Genomic DNA, 17394 nt, shown 5'->3' on the forward strand with positions numbered 1-17394 from the left:
GCGGGGCGGCAGCGGGGCCCGGGGCCGGGAACAAAGCGACCGGGCCGGGGGAGGCTGCGGGGAGGTCGGGGCGGCTCCCCCCCGCCCGGGGTCCGGGCCCGGTCGATCCCCCTCCACGGGCTGCTCGGGGCGGCGTGGGGCGGCCGCGGCCCGGGCCCGCCCGGGGAACCGGGGTTCAACGCGGGTGAATTCATGGCGGGGTGGTTTGTTGGTTTGGTGTTTGGTTTGGTTTTTGTTTGTGGTTTGTTTTTTTTTTTTTTTTCCCCAGTCTTCGCAGAAAGCAAAGAATTAAATCCCGTCCCCAGGAAATTTGGGGGTTAATTTCCGTAAATAATGCCTCCAAGGCACCCCTGGGGCCGAGGGAAACTCGGCGCTGGGGAATAAAAACCATTTTGGGGAGAATAAACCTCCCCCGACGCCGCGGGAGGAGCGGAGCGATGGCAGCGGGGACAGAGCCGGAGCCGGGCCGGCGGGCAGGGACCCCCCCGAGCCTCCCCCAGCCGGGGCCGCATTTTTATCATCACCATCGTGGTTATTATTTCAAATTTTGGCAAGTCAGAAACCAGCCTGCTCAGTTAGCCCGAACAACGGGGGCATTAAACGGCCGATCGCGGCAGTGTTTAAATCTTTATTTACCAGAACCTTGTAAAGCCAGGAACAATTTGCATTCTATTAACTGCTTTTCAATAGGGCATCGACTGGAACTAAAAGATGCCACTACCCTGCCCTAATTAAAGAGCAACTGAATTACACTAAATACATATGAACGCTGCTCTCCTCCATAAATAACGGCGGGCTCCTCACCGTGCCGAGCGCCCGGCGGCCGGACTCGGGCACGGGGAGCTCGGATTTCTTTAAAAAAAAAAAAATATATATATATCACACACGCGTGTTTTTTACCCCACGGCTACCCCCGCTTGGCCCCGCGGAGCCCCGGCGCGGCTCTGCCGGGGACGGCGCGGAGGAGCCGGGGGAAGGAAGGGCCGGAGCGGCTCCGGGTGCCGGGGGGGGGTGGGGGGGTGGCGGGTCGGGCCGGGCACGTCCCCGCTCGCCGCTGACCCCTCTGCCACCCCTCGGCCTTTCCCCCGCGGCGGCTCCGCGCAGCGCGGAGGAGCGCGGAGGGCGGAGCCGCGACCCCCGCCCCCCCCCCCCCCCACCTTTCCGCAGCCACAACGCGGCCGCGCAGAAAAACCGCGTTTCTCCAGCAAACCCTCGGCCCAGCACCGGCCTGAGGCCGAACAAGCCCCGCCGGGGGCGGCCGCAGGGAACGGCGCTGCCGCCGCGCCGCGCTCCGCACCCGCGGTGCTGCGGGCCAGCAGCCGCCCCCCCCCCCCTCCCAGGCCGGGAACCGGGGGCACGGGGCGGGGGTCTCTCCTTCTCCCCGAGGGCAGCCGGTGCCCCGGAGGGAGCGGAGCGCAGCCCCGGCGCTGCCCGCCTCTCTCCGCCCGATCCCCGGCCCCACAGCCGGGCTCCCGGCGGGGAGCGATGGGGCAGCGTCGGGACGGATCGGAGCTTCCCCAGAGCGCGGCTCCGGTACCGAGCGGCGGGGCCAAACCGCCCGCGAAGGAGCTCCACCAGCGGCCCCGGGGCCGCGGCTCAGCCCGCACCCACGGGCGGCAGGGAGCGTGGGCCGGGGGCTGCCAGCGGCTCTCCGGGGGCCGCCCGGGGGACAAGGGGCCGGTTCGGCGGGCGGGACCGAGCGGGATATCACCGCCGGGGCTAGAGGCGGCCGAAGGGGCGGCGGGGAGCGCCGGGCAGCTCCCGGCTCCCGCCACCCGGGACCCCTCATTTCCCACTGGCAGGAGCAGGCCCGGGGAGGGGGGGTTCGCCTTAAATATAATTCGCCTTAAACATAATTTCCTTCCCTTTCTTCTAAAGGCTTCCAATCGGCTCGGTAACAGCCGGCCCAGCCCCAGCTCGCGATGGCACCCCGCGAGCGAGGGATCCCCACGCGTGTTCGCAACATCCCCTCACCCACCCGCCCGGAGGTGTGGGGCGGGCGGCCGCGGCAGCAGACCGTGCCGTGCCCTACCTGCCAGCCTGAGCGCCGACATCCTCTGAAATTCCGGCTCCTGCAACCATTTCCACATCCTCCGGAAAGTCTCCCGGCCGGACTTGAGCTTACTCCAGGGCTTGGGGTTCCGCAGCAGGTCCGAGAGGGTCCCCTGGGAGCGGCACAAGATCCTCTGCGCGAAGATCGCTTGCGGGATGCTGTAACGCTTCAGCTCGGCCGTGATCCGCTGAGCCACCTCCTTCGTGTTGATCTCCTCCACTTGCCCGGAGCCACCGGGCTGGGAGCCGGTAGCCGAGGCCTGACGCTCCCGTTCGCCCAGGAGGGAACCGCCGGGCTGGGCGTGCGGGTGGCCGTGTGGGTGCATCCCGTTGAGAGGTGGCATCATGGCCGAGCTGGGTGCCGCCAGTCCCCTCGCCAGGTGCTCCTCGCCCCGGGACAGCATCGCGGCGTGCGAGTCGAAGCCGTTGGGCGAGAGCATCTTCTCGTTGGGCAAGTGGCCCCCGGGACCGTAAGGGGCCAGCGGCTGCTGGGCGTTGTGCAGGCTGCCCAGCCCGTTGGGCAGCGGCGAGAGGGGCTGCCCCATGGCCGGCATGTCCTTGGGGTAGTGGCTGTAGAGGTTGCCCATGGAGGCCAGGCTCCTCTCGTCGCGCATGAGGGTGAAGCTGCCGCTCACGTTGCCGGCCAGGCGCTGGTGCGGGTGGTGGTGGTGGTGGTGATGGTGCGGGTGGTGGAACTTCTCCGAGACGGTGGAGATGGGCGGCAGGTGCTGCAGGGGGGTCAGCGTGGTGTAGGTGCTGCTCAGGCTCATACCGGAGGGTGACTCGCAGGACATGCTCATGGCGGGGTGCAGCGGGGCGGCCAGGCTGTGCTCGGCGCGGTAATCGCCCCCCTCCAGGATGGAGGCCATACCCGAGACCATGGCGGGCCGGCCGTGCGGCACCAGGTTGCGGTGTGAGCCCTGCCGCCCGTGCGCCGGGCTCAGCAGCTCGGCGGGCTGCGAGTGCGGGACTCCGTGCAGGCTGCCCAGGTTCTCCATCGCCAGCTCCATGGTGGCCGCCGGGCTCTGCCGCTGCCTCGCCCGCTCGCTCGCTGCCTTCCTCCCCAACCCCCCCCCCCCCCCCGCCGCCGCCTCCTCCTCCTCCTCCTCCTCCTCCTCCTCCACCGCCGCCCCCCCCCCCCCCCCTTTCCCCGCGCCGGCTGCCCGGATTAATTCAGACTCCGCGCTCGGGGATCGATCTCCCGCGCCCCGCGGTCAGGCCAGCATCATGCGCCGCGCCCGCCCGCCCCAGCCCGCCTCGGTGCGCTGCGGTGCGGGGGCTGCGGCCGGGCGCGGAGCGCGGAGCGGAGCTCGGTGCGGTGCGGAGCGGAGCGGGGCGCGGTGCGTGCGCTCGGGGCGGCTGCGGCGCGCCTCGGCCGCCGGCTCCCGGCAGCCTCGCTCTGGGCCGCGGCGTGACGTCAGCGCCGCCCCGCCCCGCCCCCCCCCCCCCGCCGAACCGAGCCCCGCCGCGCCCCCCCCCCCCACCTCTCCCGGTGCGGAGTGGGAGGGGGGGGACACATAGACGGGGGGAGCGCGGAGCGCAGCCGGCAGCACCCGGCACCCGGCGGGGCCGCACCGCGCCCGCACCCCCAACCCCCGCCGGGGTGACCCCCCCCCACGCCGAGGTGACCCTCCCCGCACCGGGGTGAGCTCCGCAGCGGGGTGACCCTCCCAGTACCGGGTGTCGTCGTCGTCCCCCCCCCGCAGCGGAGTGACTTCCCGCGCACCGAGGTGACCCCCGGCCCCCAGCGCGCATCTGGCGGCACTGCACGACTGTGCCCACCTGCGCCCCCGCACATCTGGCTCACCCTGACCCCCCCGTGCACACATCTGGCTGCCCCACCCCTGGATGCGCCTGTCCCCAGCGCCCCCCAACGCCCCCCCGCTGCCCCCCCCCCCGGACTTCCCCCCTTTGTCCCTCCCAAGGGCCTGGCTGCCCTCGTCTACCCCGAACACGCCTGTTCCCACACACCCGTGTTTCCCCACGCGTGGCCCCAGCATCACCACCTTTCCCCCCACCCCCGGCGGGCACTGCCTCCCGTTCCCGGGCAGCGGAAGCTACCGGGAGGTGGGGGGGTTGCCTCGGCACGGGTGTGTGTGTGGGGGGGTGAGACAGGGACACGCGTGGGAAGGCACACAGCGCTGTGCTGCAGGGCCCTGGGCAGCGGTGGTGGAGAAGGGAACAAGGAAAGAAGGAAAGGGAAAGAGAAAGGGAAAATGGAAAGGGAAAATAGAAAGGGAAAGGGAAAGGGAAAACGGAAAGGGAAATGGACAGGGAAAATGGAAAGGGAAAATAGAAAGGGAAAGGGAAAATGGAAAGGCAAAATGGAAAAGGGAAGGAAGGGGAGGAAGACGGGATGAAGAGACGACACGAGCCGGGTTTAGGCCACCGGACGGGCTGGGACTCGGTGTCCTTCCCAGGCACGTTTCCAGCCGGCCCCGGCCCCGCCGCACCGGGCCGGGCTCCCCACCCCGAGGGGCGCCGGGCAGCGCGGCGGCTCCCGGCGAGCACCGGCCGAAGCGGCTCTGGCATTTCCCGGCCGTGCCCAGACCCGCAGGCCGGGGCGTGCCGGTTTCCCAGGCTGTATTGAACATACTGAAAAAATAAAAATAAAATCCATAGTTGCCCGCGAGTGGGCCCCGCCAGCCTCGCGTGGGCTGCTCGGTCCCCGTTCACTGCCGGGCTCCAGGCGGCTCCCACGGCCGAGGGTCGTCCGGGCGGGCCTGGGAGCTCCGGTGTGGGGCAGCAGCGGCAGGACAGCGGGTCCCTGCTCTCCTGGGGACGGGAGCCGCGGGCCCGTGCTCAGGGTGTCACCCGGCACCCGGCTTCCCAAAAATTAACGTCCCGTCCAAACTCAGAGCATTTAACCCAACCCATCCCATCCATCCCATTCCGTCTATCCCATTCCATCCCATCCATCCCATCCCAACCATTCCACCCATTCACCCCGTCCATCCCATCTATCCCATCCCATCTCATTCCATCCACCCCGTCCATCCCATCTATCCCATCCCATCCCGCCCCGGGAAGTCGGTGAAGTGACCAGTTCAATAAAATAAAGCCCCACAAGTCCCCGGGACGCGGACGCGGAGCAGAGGATGAACCGAGGGGGAGCGGGGGTCTCCCCTCAGCGCCTTCTCTGCCCCTGTAACCCCCTTATACCGCGGTCCAGCCCGCTGGAGCCGGGACGGGCCCGGCCGAACCGGGATGTGGGAGGAATCCGGGCCCCCCCGCCCCGGTCCCTGCCCAGCTCCCAGCTCTCACTGCCGTGAGGGTCCGCGGGCCGTGAGAAGGACCCCGAAACCGGGAGGGAGCCGCGTCCCGGGGGCTCCGGCGGGGATGCGAAGTCCCCGATATCCAGGTGGGCAGGAAGGGGCTTCCAGGCAGGTAACGGGACACGGAGCCGGGCAGGTCTGGGCAGGGGGTACCCGGAGCCGGGCAGGTCTGGGCAGGGGGTACCTGGAGCCGGGCAAAGATGGGCAGGGAGGACCCGGAGCCGGGAAAAGATGGGCAGGGGGGACCCGGAGCCGGGCAGGGCTGGGCAGGGGGGACCCGGAGCCGGGCAGGGTTGGGCAGGGGGGACCCGGAGCCGGGCAGGGCTGGACAGGGGGGCCTGGAGCCGGGCAGCGCCAGAGGATGCTGGGGGGGGGGGGGGGGGGCGTGTCGAGGTGCACAGCGAGGAGGAGATGGGGAACAAACCAGGGATGAAGCAGCCGCGTCTGGAAAGGTTTCATTGAGTGTAATAATGGCGATAGAGCATCGACCGGCCCATCGACCGCCCATCGATAGATCTATCCCTGCAGCTGCCCAGCGCGCCCGCCGTCCCGCACAGCGTCCCCGGGCCGGGCTCACTGCCCCCCCCCCCCCCTCCCAGCACCGCCGGGCCCGGAGCACCGGGCCCCCCCCCCCCCGGGACAGGCGCTGGACTCTGCCCTCCGCCGAGCTTTGCACCGAGCAAACAACAAAAAAGAGAGAGACTTTTTAGTAATTAGTGCGACATAATTGAGTAATGCGGTAGCCCCCACGCCCACCCACCCCCGCCCCGGCTCTTCCCCGATCGATGCAATATCATTAGGCGAGAGGCACCGAGACACGCGGGGCCGGGGGAGCGGGGAGGTGGCAGGAGCTCCCCGGGCCGGGCCGTGGGGTCCGGACCCGGACCCGGGCCCGAGCCCGAGCCGCTGCGGGCGTGTGTGAGCCCGGCGGGGTTTGCTGCCTCCGCGGCGGCCCCAGCCCGGGGGAAGCTCCTCGGAGCGCCCAGAGGCTTTGGCGATGGGCCGGGGCGCAGCGCGGGGGAGAGGCCCGGTCTCCATTCGCCAGCTGGATGCTATTGATCCCTTCCCTCGCCTCCTCTTTCTTCCTGAGCTCCCTCTTCCTATTTAATTCCCATCCCTCTGCTCCTCCGCAGCCGCCCGGGCAGCGCTCCGAGAGGAGCCGGGCAGTACCGGCACCCCGGGGGCGGAGAGCGGTAAGTGCGGAGGGGGAGCGCGGGCCCAGGGCAGCCTCCACCCCCCCACCTCCCCCCCCACCCCCCACCTCCCCGCAGCCCCCCCGGAGCAACCGACGGCTTCGCTTAGACGGGACGAGCGGGGAGAGAGGCGCAGCCGGGTGGACCCAGTACCCCCCTCCAAAAAACCCCTCTTCCAGCACAGAGCCCCGCTCAGCACATCCCCCCCCCCCCCGGCTGCCCCTCGCTGCCCCCCCCCCCCGGGGGGGCTCTCGGGGCTGCCCACACCGGAGAGGCGACCCCACTCCCGACCGGCCCGGGTAGGAGGCGGCGGCAGCAGCGGGGCCGGCCGGGCAGCCCCAGAGCCTGGGGGAAGGAGGTTCATTGCTGCCCTCTCCCTGCCTGTACCCCTGCCTGTACCCCTGCCTTCCGGGGCCGTGCCGCTGCGCTGCACGGCGGTTGGTTTGCGCTCCAATCTATTTGATTTTTTCTTTCTTTTTTTTTTTTGGTTTTTTTTTTTTCCCCTCCCTCACTTAGGAACAGCCCGAAAGCCCAAACGACACGGCCAGAAATACGCTCAGAGGAGCGGGGCGCGCACCTGCGGGCAGGGTTTATTGCAGCCGGCGACCAGGTACAAGGCAGGGGATAAACCATTTTGTTTTGCCGGGCAAGGAAGGAGAAGGAACCGGCAAACGTGGCTCCCGCTCATCCCGCCATAGCACTGCCCCAAGTTCCTTAAAGTTCTTTAATGCTTCAAAATAACAGCACCATCGCCTGGCAGGTGAATTATTTAGTGCCTATAGATTCCTCGCAAACCCTTTCATTTCGGTTCCAAATCTTCCCCAGCCCAGCCTTTGCCTATGGATGTCTCGATTTTACAACAATCAAGCGGGAGGCAAAGAGCGTGGCAATTTCTGCTAATCGATTTTCCATACAATGGGCCCCAGATGATGTTTTAAAATGTGAGAAACTAAAATGTGTTGGTTTAAATAAGACTTTTGCAATCAATAGCTTTTAAAAAAAGAGACTTTGATACCGGTTCTTGAAGGGGATTCAAACGCTTTCGCTTCCAAAACAAAACAAGGCAGGAAAAAACAGCTACGCCGGAAAAGTTCCGCCCGGATTTGGGGTTATTAAAGCGGGATATGGGGAAAGCCGCTTCGGGGGGCGCAGCGCCAGGACCGAAGCCCCCATCCCCGCCGATCCTGTTGCGCGCCCCCGCCCCGGGGTTCCGCGCAGCTCCGCGCTGCCTCCGCGCATCCCAGGGCGGCCGCGGGCGGGGGCAGCCCCGCACCTCCCTCCCTCCCCCCCTTCCCCTGGCCTTTCCTGCATTTTCGGGTGCGATCTGCCCTTCCCCGATTTCCCCGCGGCGCCCAGCGCGTTGCGCCGGGATTTGTGGCGTTTCGGGCAGGAATCCAGCCGGGAAAAAACTCCGGCCCTTTCCCCACCGACCTTTTCCTCTGCTTAAAATCCCGGGGCTCCCCCCTCGGCCGCCCCCCCCCCCCCCCCCGATCTGCGCCCTCGGCGGCTTTTTTTTATTTTAAGACGATTTTAGCTGCAAGATCAGGCCCTTTCCCAGCCGCTCCCGGCTTCTTTTCCTTTCCCTTTTGCGGGATATAATATGTGTATATATATATTTTTTTTTTTCTAAATTTCTTCCCCAGTGAAAAATTTCCCTCTCTCTGAAGAATCGGCCCCGGAGGGGTTTAGGGAGAGGGAGAGGCTGAGGGGCCCGTCGGGAGCTGCCCCCCCTCCGCCCGCCTCTGCCGCCCGCCTTCCCCCGGGCTCGGTGGGTCGGGCCGGGAGCCGGGCTGGGAGCGGGGAAAAGCGGCAGCAACGGGGGAAAATCAAGCGGTGGAGCGGTGGGGCGGGAGTGGGGGAAGAACCGACCCCTCCACGGCTTTTCCGGAGACTTTTCTCGTTTACCTCGAAACTTTGGGCCGCCCCGAAACTCGGCGGCCGGGAGCGGCGGGACGGCGGCGGCGGCGGCGGGCGGCGGCGCCGGGGGGGGGGGGGCGGGTTTCCATCCAATTTCACCCCGGGGGGGCAGTTTGAGGACGGGCGGTTGCTCTTTTCGATGTAACCCCCGTAGGTTTTCCCCGAACGAAGCAGCCCCGCCGAGCTCCGGAGCAACCCGGGCCGGGGCCGTGCGCCCCTGGGGCTCCGCACCCACCCGCGACCGGGGGCCGGGCCGGCCCCCCCCCGCTGCCTCCAGCTCTGGGAAAACCAACGGGGGCCTCCGGGAGCCTCTTTCATTCGCAATTTGTTTTCAAAAGTTCCCGGCGGAGCAGCCCTGAACTTTACACCCTGGCAGCGGCGCGGGGCGGGCTCGGCCCCGCCGGGGCTTTCGGGGGAAAAGCGGTGAAAATCGCTGAGATTTCGCCCAGCTCCGAGGTGGGATATTTCCCCACCCCACCCCCCCACCCCCCATTTTTTCCCCTCCCTCCCATCCCCTCTCCGCCTTTTCCCGGTCGGGCCCGGCCATCCCCGAGCCGGGCTGGAGTGCGGGTGGATTTATATACTACAACGTGAGACATGCAACGAGTTTGTCGGTGCTCTGCGGGGCGGGGGGAGGTGTCCCCCAGACCTCCGAAATGCCCCTCGCCCCCCCCTCCCCGCCTCTGCCCTCTCCCACTTTTCTCTCCTTGTGTATTTCGGGGACCCTCAAGCCCGAGGCTCTGAGCACCCCAAAGGCTCCCCGAGGGCTCACGGGGAGGGTCCGGGGCCGGGGGGGGGGGGGTGAGCGCAGCCTCGCCGCGGGGCCGGGGGCGAGGAGCCGGGGCCGGTGCCGGTGCGTTGGGAAACATCGAGGAAACGAGAGGAACCGGGCGCTTTCCGCCGCGCTGCAGCGCGTTCCTGCATCACAGCGTGCACTAAAAGCAGGCAAATTCAACAGAGTTATTTTATACATAATATATATAAGGATATATATATAGAAAGAGACCATATTTATTTTATATATATGCGATATATATATAGAGAGAGAGAGAGATTCTATGTTTCTCTGTATTTCCCGCAGGTATTTTCCTGTCGCCGCAGGGCTCCTTCTCCCGGCTCGGGAAGCGTCTCTGCTTTTTCGAAAAGATCCCGGTTTTGGAGACTTTTCTCCCGAAGCCCGAGGACAGCGGGAAGGTACCGCCGCCCCCCCCCTCCCTGCGCGGTCCCGCTGCGGCTCGGCCGCACCGCGGAGCGGCCCGGGGAGGGGGTACCGGGGTGGGGGTGGGGGGCCGCTGCCGGGCCCGGAGCCCCCCGGTTCCTGCGGCTCAGCCCCCGCAACAGGTACCTCCGTTCCCCGGGGCTGCGGGGATCCGGCGCGCTCCCGAGGCAGCGCGTCCTGCGGCAAGACCCGGGGAAGGCAGCGGTGGGGACAGGCAGGGTAGGGGCAGGCAGGCCCAGGGGACAGGCAGGGGTAGGGGCAGGCAGGGCCAGGGGACAGGCAGGGACGGGAGGAGGCAGGGATGGGGACATGAAGCAGGGACGGGGACGAAGCAGGGACGGGGACGAAGCAGGGACGGGGACGAAGCAGGGATGGGGACAGGCAGGGATGGGGACAGGCAGGGATGGAGACAGGCAGGGATGGGGACAGGCAGGGATGGGGATGAGGCAGGGATGGGGAAGAGGCAAGGATGGGATGAAGCAGGAACGGGGACAAAGCAGGGACGGGGAAGAGGCAAGGATGGGGATGAAGCAGGAACGGGGACGAGGCAGGGACAAGGACAAGGCAGGGATGGGGGTGAGGGAAAATGGGAAATGAGGCAGAGACAGGGACAAAGCAGGGACGGGGACAAGGCAGGGACAGAGATGAGGCAGGGATGGGGACAAGGCAGGGATGGGGATGAGGTAAAACAGGAACCGAGGCAGGAACGAGGGACGGAGCAGGGACAAGGCAGGGACCTGCCGTCCCTCAGCCAGACCAAGCAGCCGCCCTGGGCTCAGCGGGGACGGGCAGCGGGTTCCCGCAGGATGGGGCGCCCGGGCCTGCCTCTCGCCCACCCTGCCTTGCTTGGGTCACGGTGCCCTTGTCACTAAAATAATCCAAACCGGCTCAAACCCACCCAGGGCTGTTACACAGACACACAGACACAGACACACACACAGAGCGCTGGCCGGCCATAGCCGGTACCCATCACACAGACCTGTCCGAAGGAAACACGTACATCTGCTGCCCCCCAGAACCCACCCCACCCCCCCTCCTACCAAACTCCGCCGCTGTCCTGAGCACAAAGCCACCCCCACGGCAGGTGCCACCCTCATGGCAGATGCCACCCCAAGAGCCAGCCTGGCTGGGGCGCGAGGCGGTGGCATCCCTCTCCCCGTGCCCTCCTCTCTCCCGCGGCAGTAATTGCTGCTGTATTTATCCAAACTAGGAGGGGGTGGCAGAGAAAGACTTCGAAGAGTAATTTTCCGGGAATTCTCCTTGGTGTAATTGTCTTGATAATAAATCCAGACGCTTAGCTTGTGTATGAATTGCTTTTTACCATTTTCATTTATTATTGAACACAGTGGGGAGAAGGGGAAACGCAACAGGGCTCTTTCTAGTGAGAGAGAAGGGGCGAAGGGGCCGAGGAGACGATTTCTCTGCAGATCCGGGAAACCTGGATGTGCTCACCATCTTGCTCTCAGGTTTTTTTTTTCTCCCCTTAATACTTAGCCTATTTCCCCACCTGCCTGCTTTTTTTGGGGGGTATTGAAAACTAATTAAATAACCCGTTAGCTAACACGTTAAATTAAGATCCACTCTTGGATTTAATGATGTCTCCGGAAGAATTGACAGAAAAGTGAAGACAGACTGTCAATAGATTCCTTCCCCTGGTTACACTGTATAAATGTGATTAAAACAGATCTCAAAGCAGGGTGTCCCAACGCGGCACCCACACAGGGACAGAGCCATCGGGGCACCCGTTGGTCTCTGGAGACAAACATCTCCTGAAGCGGGTGCTGAGTGGGGAGATGGATGACAGGACAACGCTGCCGCTCTCTGGGGCAGCCCGTGGAGGATTGGGGATGAGAAACCATCCCGAGACACGATTCGGGTTGGAGCAAGACCCTGGCAAAGGCTCGTGCCTCTGGGGAAGGGGGAAGCATCCCTTGGCCGACGTCCCCAGCCGCCCCCCCCGCAGCCTGTGCGCTGCAGCACCGAGCGATACCGGCTGGCCGTGCTCCTTCATCCCCAGCCCTTGGAGCGGTCCAGGGCAGCCTCGTGCTATGTGGATGGATGCGAAGCTGAGCCTTCGCTTTGTCCTGGCTCCAGCAATGCAAACAGTGGCCGGTATGGTGAGCATACACCCATCGCTTTCTGCTTAAGCTCTCAGGTAAAGGTTACCTTAGCATCCAGGCTGAAAAAAATCAATGGCTGATACAGCATGAGACTCAGAAAGACAACATACATCTATCACTTAGGGATTCGATGGGCTTAGAATAGTCTTGTCAACAAATGATTGTTTAAACAGAATATCTCAACTGTTTATGGCACCCTTAATCCATACATCTAAGCACCACTGTAACATGTCGTGAGCATGGATTGCTCTGTAAAAACCTCTGTTGTTAGGTCTGGCGCTGCAGAACACTTAAGCATGTGCTTAAGTCTCTTAGACTTCAAATTAATCATGTACTTAAGTGTTTTGCTCGACTAGGCCTGGCTTAAGAACAGGGAAATACCTGTCATTATGTTAATGGATGAAGTTTTTGTTTCCTGCCCTTCATTTATGTAGCATATCAAGGGCTAAATGCACACACGTGTGCTCTGCACATCGAGTCTTCTGGCTGATTTATCTAGCCGGTGCACAAACAGACCCAGTGTCACCTGGCCGTGGAGGTTATTTCGTAGCTCTTCCTTCTCCCCTGGGTACTGGAGTCCTTGATGTGGCATTTGAGGGAGGCTTTGGGCCAGCGGAGCCAGTGGTGGCGGGTGAAAACCCCCCAGGGGCTGTGAGTTAAATGATGCAAAGGGAAAGAGGAGAGGAGCAGACGGAGAAGGCCGCAAAAAAGAGAAGGAAGAGCAAAAAGAGGCTGGAAAAACATCACAGAGCCAGAGCAACGGTTACGATATCCACGAGGACCTGAGCAGGGAAAGCAAGGTGCCAGCTCCAACCAGCCTGGAGACCTTCTGGTGGAGACCTGCAGCCCCGGCAGAGCCGCAGCACGGACCAAAGCCTGGCAGCACGGACCAAAGCCTGGCAACGCGGGCCCGCGGGGAGCAGCTGGAGCTGGAGCTGCAGCCTGGAGCACCGGTGTCCCCCTGGTCCCTGCACGGGCGGCTTGGCCCTGACCCGGGGAGCAAATCCCAACATCATCATCCTCTTCTTGCGCCCGTCACCTGCTCAGGCTGGCTCTGAGGTCTCTGGGGTGCGGGAGATCTCTTGCTGTGGGCTCCGCTCTCAACGTTTGTCTCATGTTAATTATACAACAAGTTTAAGTGTGTGGGGAAGGGGGAGCTTCTGTTGCCTCCCCCAAAAAACTGCAGCTTCAAAGTGAATTTGAAAAGAGACTTTCAGGTGTTTGGAGGCTTGGAAGGGGACAGGGGCGTATGAAAACCCAGGACCTGCAGAACAAAAAATACAGTGAGAAGGAAGAGAGAGCGAAAGAAATAAAGGAGCATTAAAGCACATATCAATATTTCTCCTCAAAATGTAGAATGCATTTTCTTTTCTGAAAAATTAATAACCTCACTTTGTCAATGGACTTTCTCCCCCTCCCCACCTTCCCTCCCTCCCGCTCGCCTCCCCTCCTCTTCCTCCCTCTCCTTGTTTGCAGAAGATGTTCAATGGAAAACAAGCAGAGAATAAAAAAAGCCGGTTAATCCTCAGCAATTCCAGACTGGAGCTTTTTAACAGCCTCTCAGGGTTCATCTCCCAGCCGCGCAATCTCTGCAGAGAAGGGGAACCCTCCCCGCTGGCTGCTGCCTGGCTCCTGGCTCCGGTTCAGCCGTGCATCTTCAGCCAGTGCAATGCCCGGCGTGCTGCGATCAGGCAAATCAAAGTGCACGGCCTGAATTCCCCGGGAAGGTGTCCCTGCGCAACCTCGGGGCAGTCCGAAGGAGGTTGTGGGGAGAGAGGGGGTAATCGCCGAATGGATTTGAGGACTCGGCCCACGTGCTCCAGCGAGACTCAGCCAGATGCCTGCAAGGGCCAAGCGCCTGGGTGCATGGGATGCTGAAGCTTATACCTACATTTAATCTCCACCTTAAAGCCAAGCAGCTAGGTAAATGATGCACCCCCTGAGCAGTCTTGCTGGAAGGGACTGGGGTAAGTCCTTCCCGAGATGCCACCTCCCTCTCTTCCTGCCAAACCCGTGCCCCAAGCTCAAAGCCCGAGCCCAGGGAGACCCTCGCCACCCCCCCGTGAAACCTGGCCTGGCTGGAGACAGCGGCTGGGCCCCTTCTTGCGGGACCTTCCTTAGGGCTCCCTGAGCAGCCGGCAGAGACGCCGGCAAGAATCCCTATTCCAGCACGCTCTTAACTTCAGCGGGTTATGCAATGCCCTTGATGCCAGCGCGGTGCCTGGAAGACCGGGGGAGGCTGGGGCAGGGGTGGCCGCAGTCCTGCCCCCCACCGTGGGGACACCGCAAGGGGCTCGAGCTGGGGATCAAACCCGCTCCCCATCGTGCTGGCATCCAACGGCTCTTGAAGGCAGAGCTGTTCGGAGGCTGCCGGACCCGGAGAGCCGGGGAGAGGCAGTCGGGAGAGCAAAGGAGCATCCGCCCCGCCAGGATGCTGTGGCTCAGGATCAAACCCGGAGGTTTCTGTGGCGGTGAAGACCAGGAATATTCTCCCGAGATGCTGCTCAGCTCTCGGGGCCAGTGGAGAGCTTGTCAAATATTGAGCAGGCACGTCAATGTTGCAAGCTCTAAGTGAAAGCAAAAATCAGTTAATGGTCTTCCCGAGCCGTCCTCTTGGCTTGGGGAGTCCTTGCAGAACCTGGGGCGGACGATTTGCAAGGGGTTGATGCGCTGCTTAGTAAAGTGATCATTCAGCAGCCATTAACATGTGTATAAAACAAAATATCCAAAAAATCCCAGTGGGAAGAGGAAAAGCACTGCCCCAATTCGAGGAAGTGGTGCTATTCATCAGAGCCCGTAAGTACCCGCTTAACCTCCCCTGGGAATTTGGAGAAGAGTTTTGGGACCTGACAGGATGATGGGTTCCTCCTTTATGTGGATTTTAATTTCTTCAATTAGGAAAAAAAGCAAGAAATTGAAAAAAAAATATCAAAACCATTACAGACATTATCAATCAAAGCAGCTGGTTTTGACAAGCTTTAAAGTTGTAGCTAAATTTAAGCTTGGGCGTTTTTTCAAATTTCCTTTTAGTGTAAATTAATCATGATTTTAAAACAAAAATAAAATCACACAGGGCTGGAAGAGGAAAATTATTCTTTTGGAAAACGCTGAAACGGGACAATCTGATGACTCCCACTCTTTTCATGTGGCCAATGAAATGTTTGAAAAGGGAGATTTAATGAAACAGCTGGCTCCTTTGGGAAAAGGATTCTTTTTGATGAAGTGACATTTTTCTGATTTGCAAAACTTTTGGAGTATCCCTGATCTCTGCTCGATGGGGAAGGGCTTCACATGCTCCCAGGAACGGAGCCCTACGCTGACAGGGCTCTCAAGCTGTCATCCCTCTCCTCCAAGCTTTGTGTCCTGCCTTCCTCCAGGTGAAAAACCAGTGTAGGACAAGAAAATTCCAAAAGGCAATTTGCAGAGGAGGAGAAAATTGTTGCACCAGAGTCAGGGCAACTCTTCATGGCAAAGGACTTGGCCCCTTTCGTCACCCTGTGGCAGGATGGGGCCCGCAGCTGAAATTCCGCCCTACCTGGATGCCTGCATGTAAAGCCTGAGCGAGAGCTCATAACGGCGCCTGCCTTGGCCTGAGTTATGTTCAGCTCTTCTAGCTGAGATGAAACTGCTGGGATTTTTAATTTACATTAAGATAATAATATATCTTGAATGATACTAATATATCTTTAAAATAGGATAATAATGTACACGTCCTCTGATGCTTCTTCCTTTGGCTGAAGGATGCAAGGTCAGATGAGGGTCCGTCAACCTGCACACGGTATCTGGGGGGTCAGATCAAAGACCTAGCCTGGTTTCTTGTCTCCGTTGGTGAGCCGTAGTCTACCCAGATGCAATGCAGATACTCGTTGACTCACCTTTCCATCAGGAATGGGTTAGTGAGCTTCTCCACTGCAGGTTGATCCTGAACTGTTATGACGGAAAGCCCCAGAGTCATGTGTTGAACCCAAAAATTAAGCAAAGAGGTGACCCAGAGTACACCTGACCCAGCGATAATATGGGCATACCAGTGTGGGGGACCCTGAGATGAACTGGAGTCAAACAGGCTGCGCTGAGGACTGAGGGTTGGGACCAGAGGTCCATATTTGCTGAGCAAGCACCAGGCTCATGTTTTCTGTCTGGGAAGCATCTTTGCATGTGAATTACCTCTTGTGGTAGCTAATAAAAGTGGTTGGCTTCGATGACCCTGGAGAAATGCAGCTTTTCCTGGCTTTTGAGGGAGCTGATCTGCACTTGTGGAAGTGAGGCCGCCTCACATAGGTGCCTCACAAGAGAAAGCATCCACTTGTGAGCACTTGTGGTGTGGTATTAACCCCTCTGTCCTTTGGCCACATGAAGATAATCACAAAATAAGGGTTGTAAAGCTCTTGTACAAAGCCTTTGGGCTCTAGATATGCCATCATCTAGGGACCATAGGAAAAGGCGTCGTTAGAAGACACACACACACACACACACACGAGATGCATGGATCTGCAGTGGGATGGACTGAGAGCAGGATCAATATCTGTACAGTAAATACTCTACAGCACCTGGGAAACAACCCACCTCACCCCTCATCTTCGTCTGATGGAAGAGAAGCAAAGCCTGGGCACCACTTTTAGGATGAGCCGGCAGAGGCTGCAAAGCTGATGCTGTTGGGGAGGCCACGGGAGTGAGAGCTCGGAGGCTTTTGTGGCAGCGAGAATTGCCTAATGAATGGCTCTTTGGAGAGGAGGGATGGACCTTGTCTACACACAAAATTGCAAGCCAAAATTGGTCTTGTGTAGACACTCTTAAATCATTTTAAAGCAGGTTGGTATTGGTTTGTATAATTCGATTCCTTTACCAAAGCGAAGCGAAATCGATGCAAATGGGGTTTACATTGATTTCAGTACATCCGCACAAAGGTTTTGCCCCAGTTTAATGAAATCAGTTTAAAAACACACCTTTAGCTAAACTGGCATAACTTTGTGTCCAGCCAAGGTGAGAGAGAGAGGGAGAAGGAAAGGAGGCAGCGTGACCTACCCTAAAAAGAGGCGAGGGAGAAGTGTTTATGAAGTACATGTGCAGGCAGCGAAGCCCCCGTTTGCGCAGGCTGCAGTGGCGCAAAGTGATAAGGAATGGGTCAATATAGTTTTCGCAAAGATTTTTTTTTTTTTTTTAAAGAAAGGTTAAATGTGAGGTGATATCGATTTCCCTTTTCTCCCCGTCCCTCCTCTTGCCAAACCCCCCCACCCCACCCCCCCCGGCCCCTTCCCCTCCTCCCTGCCCTTTCCCCACCTCCCCACGGCCCGGAGCCATCCTTGGAGGAGGAATTGCAGCCCAAAGTGGCCAAGTGACCAGGGAGGACCACGGCGCCCGGCCGCGGCGCTGACCAATGGCCGCCCAAAGGAGCCCCCGTTGCTTAGCAACCCGCTGCAGAGAGAGAGGCAGAGAGCGCAAAAAGATGGATTTTCAGATTGCAGCAGCCAAGCAGATCAATTCTGCAACATGGGCTACAGTGGCCAAGCGGAATCTCTCTTGCTCCCAGCAGGTATTGATCCAGCCATGCTATAGGCATTGAATGAGCTCTAATAAGTCCTGAGTAAACAGGAACAAGGACTTAAGTGATAGCCCAGCAG

General features: G+C 61.0%; 1 protein-coding gene across 1 annotated transcript in view; it reads right to left on the reverse strand.

The window, feature by feature from the left end:
• The window catches only part of ONECUT3 (one cut homeobox 3), a 23589-nt gene extending 20527 nt beyond the window's left edge, over window positions 1-3062 (reverse strand). The window contains exon 1 of the mRNA XM_050910656.1: window positions 2033-3062. Coding sequence (XP_050766613.1) covers window positions 2033-3062 — 1030 coding nt within the window. The remainder of the gene's footprint in view (window positions 1-2032) is intronic.
• Window positions 3063-17394: the final 14332 nt, after the last annotated feature.

Source organism: Gymnogyps californianus, chromosome 24 (assembly GCF_018139145.2).
Source record: "Gymnogyps californianus isolate 813 chromosome 24, ASM1813914v2, whole genome shotgun sequence".
Taxonomy (NCBI): Eukaryota; Metazoa; Chordata; class Aves; order Accipitriformes; family Cathartidae; genus Gymnogyps; species Gymnogyps californianus.